This window comes from Triticum dicoccoides, chromosome 5A (assembly GCF_002162155.2).
Source record: "Triticum dicoccoides isolate Atlit2015 ecotype Zavitan chromosome 5A, WEW_v2.0, whole genome shotgun sequence".
Taxonomy (NCBI): domain Eukaryota; kingdom Viridiplantae; phylum Streptophyta; class Magnoliopsida; order Poales; family Poaceae; genus Triticum; species Triticum dicoccoides.
The window spans coordinates 630,963,700-630,977,280 of NC_041388.1; the positions used below are offsets into that span (position 1 = coordinate 630,963,700).

General features: G+C 45.8%; 1 protein-coding gene across 1 annotated transcript; it reads right to left on the minus strand.

Annotated features, from left to right (window-relative positions):
- Positions 1 to 11,757: 11,757 nt before the first annotated feature.
- On the minus strand, positions 11,758 to 13,148 carry LOC119303581 (histone H1-like). Its single transcript, XM_037580713.1, has 2 exons — positions 12,853 to 13,148; positions 11,758 to 12,722 (listed from the first exon to the last, which is right to left on the minus strand). Exons 1-2 carry the CDS (start codon positions 13,069 to 13,071, stop codon positions 12,069 to 12,071), a joined length of 873 nt encoding a protein of 290 aa, XP_037436610.1. The 5' UTR covers positions 13,072 to 13,148; the 3' UTR covers positions 11,758 to 12,068.
- Between the last annotated feature and the right edge of the window lie 433 nt (positions 13,149 to 13,581).

Consider the following 13,581-nt stretch of genomic DNA (forward strand, 5'->3'; position numbering starts at 1 on the left):
CTCGGGAGCCAAAACACCTCGCCCTCCTAATCCAACCCCCTCTTTTCATGGTAGCAGTTGCAGAGGAAGCAATGCCATAACTAGACATAAGCGCCTGGATCCCCATGTTAATATGATTCACATCTTGAGACGTCTCCTCATGGATTAGTTTGTGCCTTTCCCACCATAAGTACAAAGTGATAATGGCTATCATTTCATGCACATTCTGCATACCCAAAAGAGATAACTTCTGATCAAGTAGAAGAAGTGGAAACTCAAGTACAACCTCTCCAGCTGGATAAATTCACAAGCCCTTCTAATAATTTCATCCAACCCCAGCATCCTCCAAACCTCTTTAGCTTTATAACATAGGAACATCAAGTGCTTCGAACTTCTGCTCCATCCAAACAAGAAGGTCATTGAGGAAAAACTTTGATATGTCTATTAGCAAGCATAACACGACATGGGAGGCTGCCTGTGGAACCTCAGCTCAGAGCAACCGGTTTACCTTGCATTGCCATCCCAGAGATCTAGTCTTCTGGCAACACACAACAACTTGGTATAGAAAAACAACTGCTTTATTAACATAAGCGAGAACATAGGTTTGATAATACAACAAGTAGCGAGGCCAAGCGGCACACACGGTGCGGCTGGACAATATGTACATTATTTAATGAACATAAGAGGGGCCTTGGTCATGACGAAACAACTACGCGGCAGCGTAAGAACAACGAAGCGGAACTCCATAGCACAAGGACATCGATGTGGACACGGCCTAGACGCGGGTAGCACTCTGATCCGGTACAACTTTCCTAAAAGCTGGCATGACATGTCAGGTTAGTCAGTACATTGAATGTACTTGCAAGCTCACAACAAATAAAGCATAATGACAAACAATAACATGACGATTAAGCAAGTTAAATGCAAGAACTACTCATGATGCTCATTAAGTGAATATGCACGTGACTAGAGTCCCTCGGACTCGCTTATCATCACGGTTAACTCGTAACCTCAAACCACATCATCATCACAGTGATCACCTCCGGATCACAACAGAAACCATCACTATGGTTCCAACAATGTATCCATCATAACCAGTGCCACAAGTTTACTTAGTGTGCATGTTAGCTTATTTATGTTGATCCATGGTGTGACCTACTATGAACTGTGTCCATGACCGAGGACACGGCTATCGATAGATTAAACACACACTCTACAGAGGTTAGCACACTGTACCCACACCACGGTATCCATGGCCTCGCACTCCCATTCGGGTGGACCAACGGCATTTCGACAAAACCAATCCATTGCCATGACACTCTCCCGGCCACTCCGACCAACTCCCCATTGGGCTAAGTCATGGGTGGCCCCGATGCCACTCCGGACATCCAACGACCACCGCCGTGGAAAAGCATAAATGGTCCCGAACGGGGACAAGGTACCATAACAACAACGGGCACAGAAGGTTAAGCCTGCCTGCCAGGCAAGGGTAGCGCACGCGCATAACCTTCCCTCGTTGGAGGCACCAACCAAAGGCATGACAACGGACCGAATAAGGGCCTTCCCACAAAGGCAAATGTGGTTGCACTGGGAAGCTCAATTCGGTGGCACCATGACTTGATCAACATTATGTTCAAGTCGGATTATTCATCATATTAAACTTGAAATAAATACTCGAGCCATAGTATGCCATGAAAATGCATCTATATGAACATGCAAGCATATCATCATGATACCGGAAAGTAATTACTCATGCTCAATGATCATATCAATGGCCAAGCTAAACCACTTAACATGCTAATGGACATGAAGTAATCATAGCAAGAACTTGATTCTACCATATGCTAATAATATTCACCATAAAGAAATAATACCGATAAATATTCTACCCAAGATCATGCTCAAAATAACTCCTATACTACATACTAGATCATGCACTCATAAGCTACTGAAAAACTAGACAGGCATACCAAGAACTTGCAACTAGCATTATTGTGATTAACCAAATATTTAAATGCATGAAAATAAGTCATATTCAAGTTGGAAATCATGATTATTGTAATGGCATTCTGCAAATATTTGTGATGGCTTGCCTTAGCACAGAGGAGGTTCAGACTCCTCCTGGATCTCCTCAAGGCAAGTTTCTCCTTCTGAAAACATTTAAAAGTGACAAAAGAAAATGTCACATAACACATTTAAATACCACAGAAAAGATTTACAGCGGGAAAAAATCTCATCTTTTGCATGCTGAAAGAGAAGAGCAAGACAAAATTAGTGCAAAAAGAATCAACTCATTTGGACTTATAGAATAGGAGTTATAGATGGTCAAAGTTGAGTCAAAATATTTGAATTAAACTGAATATTAGAAAAACCAGAGCGGCTGACGTCGAAGACGTATTCCAGGGAATGCGCCTCCACTCATGCCGCTTCGGGCGCGCGCTGTGAGGCTGGCAGCGGGCCCGCCTGGTCAGGTGAGAGAGAGGGAAAGAGAAGAAATAGAGGAAGCGGTTATCACCGGTGCGTACGCCGGCGAGGAGAGCTCGGCGGCCACCGTGGAAGGGAAGGATGGACGTGTGATGACCCACAAGTATAGGGGATCTATCGTAGTCCTTTCGTTAATTAAGAGTGTCTAACCCAACGAGGAGCAGAAAGAAATGATAAGCGGTTTCCAGTAAGGTATTCTCTGCAAGTACTGAAATAAGTGGTAACAGATAGTTTTGTGATAGGATAATTTGTAACGAGCAACAAGTAACAAAAGTAAATAAAGTGCAGCAAGGTGGCCCAATCCTTTTTGTAGCAAAGGACAAGCCTGGGCAAACTCTTATATAGAGAAAAGCGCACCCGAGGACACATGGGAATATCGTCAAGCTAGTTTTCATCACGTTCATATGATTCGCGTTCGGTACTTTGATAATTTGGTATGTGGGTGGACCGGTGCTTGGGTATTGTCCTTATTTGGACAAGCATCCCACTTATGATTAACCTCTATTGCAAGCATCTGCAACTACAACAAAAGTATTAAGGTAAACCTAACCATAGCATGAAACATATGGATCCAAATCAGCCCCTTACGAAGCAACGCATAAACTAGGGTTTATGCTTCTGTCACTCTAGCAACCCATCATCTACCTATTACTTCCCAATGCCTTCCTCTAGGCCCAAATAATGGTGAAGTGTTATGTAGTCAACGTTCACATAACACCACTAGAGGATAGACAACATACATCTCATCAAAATATCGAACGAATACTAATTTCACATGACTACTAATAGCAAGACTTCTCCCATGTCCTAAGGAACAAACGTAACTACTCACAAAGCATAATCATGTTCATAATCAGAGGGGTATTAATATGCATATAGGATCTAAACATATGATCTTCCACCAAATAAACCAACTAGCATCAACTACAAGGAGTAATTAACACTACTAGCAACCTACTAGTACCAATCCCGGACTTGGAGACAAGAATTGGATACAAGAGATGAACTAGGGTTTTGAGAGGAGATGGTGCTGGTGAAGATGTTGATGGAGATTGCCTCTCCCGATGAGAGGAGTGTTGGTGATAATGATGGCGATGATTTCCCCCTCCCAGAGGGAAGTTTCCCCGGCAGAACAGCTCCGCCAGAGCCCTAGATTGGATCCGCCAAGGTTCCGCCTCGTGGCGGCGGAGTTTCATCGGAGGAGATGGCTTATGATTTTTCTCATCGAAAGACTCCATATAGCAGAAGATGGCCATCGGAGGGCCACCAGGGGGGCCACGAGGTAGGGGGCGCCCAGGGGGTAGGGCGCTCCCCCCACCCTAGTGGGCAGGGTGTGGCCCCCCTGGTGAACTTCTTGCGCTTAGTATTCTTTATATATTCTGAAAACGTCCTCCGTGAAGTTTCAGGACTTTTGGAGCTGTGCAGAATAGGTCTCTAATATTTTCTCCTTTTCCAGCCCAGAATCCCAACTGCAGACATTCTCCCTCTTTATGTAAACCTTGTAAAATAAGAGAGAATAGGCATAAGTATTGTTACATGATGTGTAATAACAGCCCATAATGCAATAAATATCAATATAAAAGCATGATGCAAAATGGAAATATCAACGTGCAAGGTCACGGCGCACCTGCATGTACCTGAAACGTGGAGAGAGGTGGTCGGAAGAGGTCGGCGTGGTCGTCTCCAGCGGCTGCAGCGGACGAAGCTTGTCGGAGAAGAAGACGCCTGTGGCGAGAGGCAGTTTTAGGGGCTCTAGAGGCGTCAGCTCGAACCAATGGACCACCAGGAACACGCCGGAGAAGACGATGGAGCTCAAGAGGCAGTGGAGTGGGAGGGAGCAGAAGACTTGGATCACCGGCGAGCGGCGGAGGGGATTGGCGTCCAGAGGCTCGCCTGACCTGGCCGCGGCTAGCTGCGGGTGTGGGGGTGTGGGGGTTAGATGAGTGTGGTTTGGTTCTCGGAGAGGGGTGGGATGAGTTGTATTTATAGGCGGAGGGGAGGGGGGTCTCGCGCTCACTGGAGGGCTCTGGAAGCGGGGCTCGGCAACAACTAGCGCCAGTGAGAGAGGGGGAAAGCTCCATGGCTCACGCGGCCACTATGGGAGGGCGCCGACGAGCACAGGACGCGGGTGGATACGAGCACAGGGGCACGGGTGCACTATGCACTTGGCCTCATCGTGCCCGTGCTCGCTGCGACGAACTCCAGCATCGGCGAGCGGCAGGGGTGGGTCAAGGGCGATTAGTCAAGGGTGGTGGCGCAGTGCGACAGGCTGGGGCGAGCTCCAACCCGTGCACGAGCAAAACAGAGGCACTGGCGCGACGCAGAGCGCGCCGACTGCATGCCAGGGGCCTTGTCCTCGCGCGGTCACCGCGTGAACTCTGGCATCACGCGGCCTGAGCTGTTCAAATCATGTCTGGTGTGTAGTTCATGCAGTGAGGGGTCTAGGGATGTGGATGGCACACTGCCAGGCCGACCAAGATAGACATGAGAGGGGGAGCAAGTTTCTGGACAGAAAATTGTGAGCAATATTTGGATAGGTTCTACAAGGAGTTTAGTACTGATCTTTGGAGGTTAAGGTTTACTTAGGAAGGTAATGAAGCTCAAGAAAAATCAGCTTCATTGGATCAAGGAAAAATACACTTCCATTGTATAGTGCATTTGAGGACAGAATGCAGATGAGGCTTTAGAGAAAAAATGCTCCACATACTCATGAGATATTTTTGCATGGAGTGATGAGGCATGATGCAAAGGAGTTGTGGGAATTCTCGGATTTTTCTAAGAAAGGAAAAGAGGGGTTGCTTTGGGATAGAAGTGAAAATAAGTCATTTTCAGAATGAAAATGGTTTTTTTCCTTTGAAAGAAAAATTCCCAAAGCTATGTTATGACATAAGAGAGGTAAAGAGAGGATGTGGGAGGTGAATGGAGCCACTTGGGTGAATGCCAAAATAATTCCCAAGTGCTAAGTCCAAATAAATTCATTCAAAAACTCATTTTCCAATAAAATGGCAAATAAACCCAAGAGAATAAATGCTGGCAAAAACCAGGGTGTCACAAACCTCCCCCACTTAGGATGAATCTCGTCCCAAGATTCGGTTGCTCGGGAAAACAACTCCGGATAGAAAGCTCTCAAAAAGTCTTCTCTTTCCCATGTAGCATCATCCTCGGTATGGTGTTCCCACTGTACCTTATAGAATTTAACTGTCTTGCTGCGGGTGACTCTTTCCATCTCATCCAATATCCTGAACGGTTTCTCCTCATAAGTCAAATCCTTAGCAAGCTCTATCTCTATCATATCAGTCCTTTTCTCGGGTGGTGATATACACCTTCTTAACTGTGAGACGTGAAACACATCGTGCACTTCTGACAATTCCGATGGAAGTTCCAACTGATAAGACATTGTACCAACTCTGGACATAACTGGGAATGGGCCAATGAACATGTGTGCTAGCTTTCCTCGAGTCTGAAATCTATTCACTCCTTTCATAGGAGTGACTCGAAGGTAAGCATATTCTCCGGGCTCAAAACCTTGTCGGTGCTTGGAGTCATAATAGATCTTCTATCGAGACTTGGCCACTTGAAGCCTGTCTCGAATTTCTCTCACTTGCTTCTCAGCCTCCATCATAAGATCAGTTTCGAAGATGCGGCTATCTCCGGTTTGAGACCAGTTTAGCTTGATATGGTGTTGCAGGACTGTGTCTTCTGCCTGGGTCTTGTGGATTTCTTCTTCGAGAGTAGGAGTGACTTCCAGCATATTGGCGCAGTCAGTCCCAACAATAGTCAGGTTGAGCTGAGCGATCACTTCTTGCAGCTCGGGTGGCAAGGACTCCATTAAGGCGTTCAAGTTGGCGGGTTTGTCGCTGAGAGCGTCGGCAACCACGTTAGCTTTGCTGGGATGGTAGTTGATTTTGAGGTCATAGTCCTTGACCAATTCCAGCCATCTTCGTTGTCGGAGATTTAAATCTGGTTGAGTGAATATGTACTTGAGACTCTTATGGTCGGTGAATATTTGGCATCTCTTGCCAATGAGATAATGCCTCCAAATCTTCAAAGCATGCACAACTACAGCCAATTCCAAGTCGTGCGTTGGGTAATTCCCTTCGTGGGGTCATAGTTGTCGAGATGCATAAGGTACAACCTTGCTGTCTTGCATGAGTACACATCCAATACCTTTCCTGGATGCGTCGCAGTATACGTCAAAGATTTGGTAGATGTCGGGAAGTGTCAACACAGGTGCTGAGGTCAGTCGAGTATTCAACTCATTGAAACTCTTCTCGCAGTCTTCGGACCATATAAATTTCTGGTCCTTCTTGAGTAGATCTGTCATAGGCTTGGCAACCTTAGAGAATCCTTCAATGAATCGACGGTAGTATCCCGTGAGTCCAAGAAGACTCCTGATTTTTGTCACTGTCGTGGGTGCTGGCCACTTAATCACATCTTTGACCTTGCTTGGATCCACAGATATGCCTTATGCTGACAGAACATGCCCCAAGAATCCAACTTGCTTGAGCCAAAACTCACATTTGCTGAACTTGGCATATGATACGTCTCCAACGTATCTATAATTTTTGATTGTTCCATGTTGTTATATTATCAATCTTGGATGTTTTATAATCATTTTTAGTCATTTTATATCATTTGTTGGTACTAAACTATTGACATCGTGCCAAGTGTTAATTGTTGTTTTCTACATGTTTTTTACATCACAGGAAATCAATATCAGACGGAGTCCAAATGCAACAAAATTTTACGGAGATTTTTTTTGGACCAGAAGGAACATAATGGGCCCTGGCTGCGCCTGGGGGTGCTCTGAGGAGAGCACAACCCACCAGGGCGCGCATGGGCCCCCAGACCGCCTCTTTGCTCTATAAATACCCCAATATTCCCAAAACCCTAGGGGAGTCGACGAAATATTCATCCAGCCACCGCAGAGTCCAGAACCACCAGATCCAATCTAGACACCATCTCAGATGGGTTCACCACCTCCATTGTTGCCTCTCCAATGATGCGTGAGTAGTTCTTTGTAGACCTTCGGGTCCGTAGTTAGTAGCTAGATGGCTTCCTCTCTCTTGCTGAATTCTTAATACAATGGTCTCTTGGAGATCCATATGATGTAACTCTTTTGCGGTGTGTTTGTTGGGATCGATGAACTTTGGGTTTATGATCAGATCTATCTTTTTATATCCATGAAAGTTATTTGAGTTTCTTTGATCTCTTATATGCATGATTGCTTATAGCCTCGTATTTCTTCTCCGATATTTGGATTTTGTTTGGCCAACTTGATCTATTTATGTTGCAATGGGAATACGTGCTTTGTAGTGGGTTCGATCTTACAGTGCTTGATCCTAGTGACAGAAGGGGAACTGACACGTATGTATCATTGCTACTAAGGATAAAACAATGGGGTCTATCTCTACATAGATAGATCTTTTCTACATCATGTCATCGTTCTTATTGCATTACTCTGTTTCTCCAAAAATTATAGATACGTTGGAGACGTATCAGCATCCCCAAGTTTAATTCCTACTCGTCCTCGAGTAGGTAAATGATAAAAACAGAATTTTTGATGTGGAATGTTGCCTAACATGTTCATCACATATTTTTTTCTTTTTAGCATGGACATTTGGACTTTTATATGATTCAAAGCAATAGTCTAGTTTTGACATGAAGATTTCAATACTCAAGCATATCAACAAGCAACCATGTCTTTCAAAATATCAACGCTAAAGCAAGTTATCCCTAGCCGATTATTCTCAATCATTGATCCATTCATGAAACACACTCGCATATTAGCTACGCCCAATGCTCAAGTACTATCATAGTGCCCCTTAGTTGGTGCTTTATAAGAGAAGATGGAGACTCAAGTAAAAATAAAAATTGCATAAAGTAAATAGAAAGGCCCTCCGCGGAGGGAAGTAGGGATTTGTAGAGGTGTTAGAGCTCAAAGCGAAAAAGATAGAGATAAAACATTTTGGGTGGCATGCTTTTCCTGTCAGCGAAAACGATCGAGTAGTTCTCAATACTTCTCATGCTAGATATATCATGGGCGGTTTCCAAACAGAAAATAAAGTTTATTCCTTTTTCCACCATACTTTCACTTTCCATGGCTAACTGTATCCACGGGTGCCTTCCATGCCAACACTTTTCCAAGGAATTTATTATTTGACAACATAAAGTAAATTCATTTTTCATTTCGGGACTGGGCATCCCTAATACCTTTGTCGCACTCTCGTGCAATGGCAAGTGAATAAACACTCATCTTGAGAATAACACATCTAGCACAGAAATATATCAGCCACCCCCTACCGTTTCATGAGCAGTACAAGCACACAAAAGAGAAATTTATTTTGAAAATTAGAAATGGCACATACAAATTTTCTTAGAACTGGAAAAGAATGCCGCATATAGGTAGGTATAGTGGACTCATGTGGCAAAAACTGGTTTAAAGCATTTTGGATGCACAAGTAGTGATCATACTTAGTGCAAATGAAGGCTAGCAAAAGATTGAGAATCATCCAACCAAGAAACAAAAAATCTCATAAGCAAGCATTAAGCATAAATAACACCAAATAATGCACCACAAGTAGGATGTAATTTCATTGCATAACTATTGACTTTCGTGCTTGCATAGGGAATCACAAACCTTAACACCAATACTCTTACTAAAGCATAATTACTCGTCAACATGGCTCACATATTATATCACCATATCGCAAAACTATTACAAGGCATCAAGTTTATTTTGTCCAATGATCTTCATGAAATTTTTTATTATATCCCTCTTGAATATCTATCACTTTGGGACTAGTTTCATATGTTGCTTTTAATAAGCTCAAACAAATATAAGTGAAGAACATGAGCATAAAAAAAATTCTTCTCTCAAAATAATCTAAGTGAAGCATGAGAGAATTTCTGAAAAAAATTACTAACTCTCAAATAAATCTAAGTGAAGCATGAGAAAATTTCTTCAAAAAAAATACTAAAGCACACCGTGCTCAAAAAGATATAAGTGAAGCATAGAGAGCAATTCTAACAAGTCATAGCATAATTTTGGCTTTCTCAAATAGGTGTGTCCAGCAAGGATTCATGACTAAAAATAAAAGGCAAAACAAGCAAAGACTCATATCATACAAGACGCTCCAAGCAATACTCATGATATGTGACGAATAAAAATATAGCTCCAAGTAAAATACCGATGGTTGTTAGAAGAAAGAGGGGATGTCACTCGGGCATCCCCAAGCTTAGTTGCTTGATTCTCTTTGGATAATAGTTGGGATGCCATGGGCATCCCCAAGCTTAGGCTCTTCTTACTCCTTATTCCTTCATCCATCGTAATATCATCCAAAACTTGAAAACTTCAATCACACAAAACTCAACAAAACCTTTGTGAGATCCGTTAGTATAAGAAAGCAAATCACTACTATAAGTATTGTTGCCAACCCATTCATATTTTATTTTTGCATTATATCTACTTTATTCCAACTTTTTTATAGCAAAAACTCTTCAAAGGAAACCATAGAATCATCAAAACAAGCAAACAACACAAAGAAAACAGAATCTGTCAAAAACAAAACAGTCTGTAGCAATCTGGATATTTTGAATACTTATGTAACTCCAAATATTTTGAAAAATTAGGACGGCGTGAGTAATTTGTATACTAATCTTATGAAGAAAGAGTCAGTATTTTATCGCACTTCTTTTAAAAATGAGAATTATATTTCTGGGCACAAAAGTTTCTGTTTTTAGTAAGATCAAAACAATTATCACCCAACATGATCCAAAAGTCTTTGCTTAGCGCAAACACTAATTAAAACACAAAAAACACAATCATAACAGTATAATAATTGTGCAAACACTTAAGAACAAAAATTTAAAAAAAGACAAAAATAAATTTTATTCATTGGGTTGTCTCCCAACAAGCATTATCGTTTTATGCCCCTAGCTGAGCATATTGAGCATGCTCTTTTGTAGGGTTTCATGCGCTTTAATCATGGCTGGAACAAGGAAGTTATTATTCAGTTTTATGCCACGCTATACATCTCAGGAGAAATTGGAAATACCTCTACCTGGACTCTGGAATGGATGACTCGCAGAGAGAGAATCAAATGTTTGGCAGATCATTTTCTGGCCCTGATAAATATTCCTCAATGTGAGTTTGAGAAGGACAGAGATCACAGACTGCCTTCATGGCCGGCTTCAATGTTTAATTAATGTTGTTTCTTTTTTTAGTATGCATGCGTTTATTTTTTGTTTTTACACCGTCAAAATGGGTCCAGCCCAGCGTTGGACGCACGCGCCGACCCAAATACGAAAGCGGACATCTGTATCCGTCTGACTGGCTCAAACGAAAAAAAAAAAAGCAAACGAAATCGCCGTCCGTTTGAGTCGCCCAGTTGAAGTTGCTCATTGGCGCGTTCCGCTGTCCCCAAAACTTGGCACGGCCGTAGCGCACATGATCGATGGCTCTGGCTGTTTGTTCATAGCCTCACAGGCATTCCCTGTCTTTCCGACGCGACAGACAGAGGGAGAAGGTCAATTCGAGGAAGCGCGGAAACGGAAACATGGCAGTTCGGGCGGCAGAACCCAAAAAACGAAAGCAAAAGCGCGCGCCCGCGGCCCACCCAAAACGGCCATGGCAGCCGACGGTTACTGCGAATCTTCTGCCGCAGACCCCTCTCCCAGGCTCCCGCTCCAATGCAAGACATGCATACCCCACGTATCCACGGCCGACACTGCCCGCATCGCCATTAGCGGGCCGATTAGCTAACAAGATCCCATTCATTTTCCTGCATCACCAAGCCCGTAAATCTCTCCAAGCCTGCATCGCCATTAACGGGCCAATTAGCTTACTGTTGTAAGAGTACCGTACTCCGTTAAGAAGATCACATTCATCTCTCCGAGACTGCCTTTCTTTCTAAAAAAGATCTACCTAAAAACCAAGCGTACGAAGGAAGATTCACGCGGTAGCAGCTGATGCTGAATCACCAAAGTAGGTCCATCCAAAATCGCATTGAATATTCCAAATTTCAGCAGTAGTAACCGACGCCCCGGTCATGTACACAGAAGAATACAGCCTTTGCTTTTTTGTATTTCTTACAGCTATGATGCCAGCCACGTTACTATGAAATTTTTGGACGGAAGCAAATTAAGGACGAGGATTGGCATTTCCATACTAAAATACAAACAAGCAACCAATTTTCAGATCTCAAATTCCATCACATTCCACATCTCAACCCGATTTCAGATCTGGAAATCCAAAGAGGCAGAACAAGAATTTGCATTGCAGGGCAAGAGCGATTGACCATAACCATAATTAATTAGATAAACAATGCACTAATTGTTTTCGACACCATCACAAGTATCTTGCTACGCTAAAAAACCTCGACAAATCAAGCTGCTACGGTAAAACGGAGGCTCGGGGACGAACCCTCGCCGCCGCCGTCGTCGTTTCACCCACAGATACACCTCCAAGGGTACGCCGGATTGAACCAGAGCACCCCGACCCGGATGTAAAAATTTACAGTCTAGAACACACAATCCTGGACTACCACCGACACAGAACAGGGGAAAACTGCTAATGGAAACTGGTTCGCCGGAGGACGGAGGCTCTACTTCTTGGCCTTCTTGGCGGGGGTCTTCTTGGCGGGCGCGGCCTTCTTCACCGGCGCCGACCGCTTGGTGGGCGGCTTCCTGGGGGCGGCCTTCTTGGGGGTGGCGGCGGCGGCGGGCGCCTTCTTCCCTGGCGCGTCCTTGGCGGAGGTCTTGGCGGCCTTGGCGGGGCGGCCCCGAGGCTTGGCGGGCGCCTTCGTCTTGGCGGCCGGCTTGGGCTTCGTGGCGGCCTTGGTGGTCTTGGCTGGAGCCTTGGTCTTGGCGGCGGCCTTGGGCTTCGTTGCCGCCTTGGGCTTGGCGGCGGCCTTGGTGGTCTTGGCGGGGGCCTTGGCCTTGGGCTTGGCGGCGGGCTTCTTCTTGGCTGGGGACTTGGCGGCGGGCTTCTTGGCCGGCGCCTTCTTCGCCGCGGGCTTCTTCTTGGCTAGCGCCTTGGTCTTGGGCTTCTTGGGCGCTGCGGGGGCCTTGGTGAGCTTGTAGGAGGCCTTGACCTTGGTCAGCTTGCCGGCGGCGACGAGCTTCTTGATCTGCGTCAGCATGAACTTGCGGAAGTTGGCCGGGAGGTGCGCCTTGTGCTTGTCCTCGATGTACTTGGCGATGGCGACGGTGCTCGACCCGCCTCTCTCCTTCAGCGCGGCGATCGCCTCCGTCACCATCTGCGCAAAAACAAGCACGCACGAACAAAGCCAGTCAGATCAAGGCGAACACGAACGAACAGAGAGCACGACGAGCGAACAGAGAACGACAATGGAGCGAGCGAGATTCGGCGACGGTCGGGGGGTTTACCTCGGCGTAGGTCGGGTGGGCGGGGGCGGCCTTGGGCTTCCTCGGGGCGGAGGGCTTCTTCACCTTGGGCGCCTTGGGGGTCTTGGCGGCCTTGGCCTTGGTCGCCTTGGTCGTCTTGGCGTCGCCGGCGGGGGCGTCAGTCGTGGTCTCCACGACGGGGTCGGCGGTCGCCTCCACCTGAGGCACCGGGATGTCGGCGGCAGCGGCGTCGGTCGACATTGCGGCGGGAAAGCGAGGGGAGAGGGGAGCGCTGGTGTGTTTTCGCCGGAGGTGAGAGAGATGCGTGTGAGCTGGGTGAGGAGGTCAGGGCGGAGGAGACGGTGGTTATATAGTGGGAGACGTCGGGGAGACGGGGAAGGCCGAATGCCGCGCGCTGATTGGTCGAGGGGGCGTTGCCACGGATCGCCCCCCTAAGCAGCCGTCATCAAACCTGGCGCGTCCGATCCGTTCCCATCCGACGGCCATCAACGCGCCCCATCCGATGCCGCGGATTCAAGCCCCCCCTAGTTGGCCGGCCGTCTCGCGAACCAGCCTCCAGACTTCCAGAGTGTGCTTCTCCTCTCGATTTCCGATCAAATATCGCTCGATCGGATGCACCAATTCGAATGCAATTTTTTTCACTGTGTAGGCAAGGATCATGGCTTTGTAATGAGATTGAGTTTGTGTGATTTGGTTGAGTATTCTGGGAGAAATGAGCCGGTGATCAGGGACTGGTCGGGATGGTGCCTT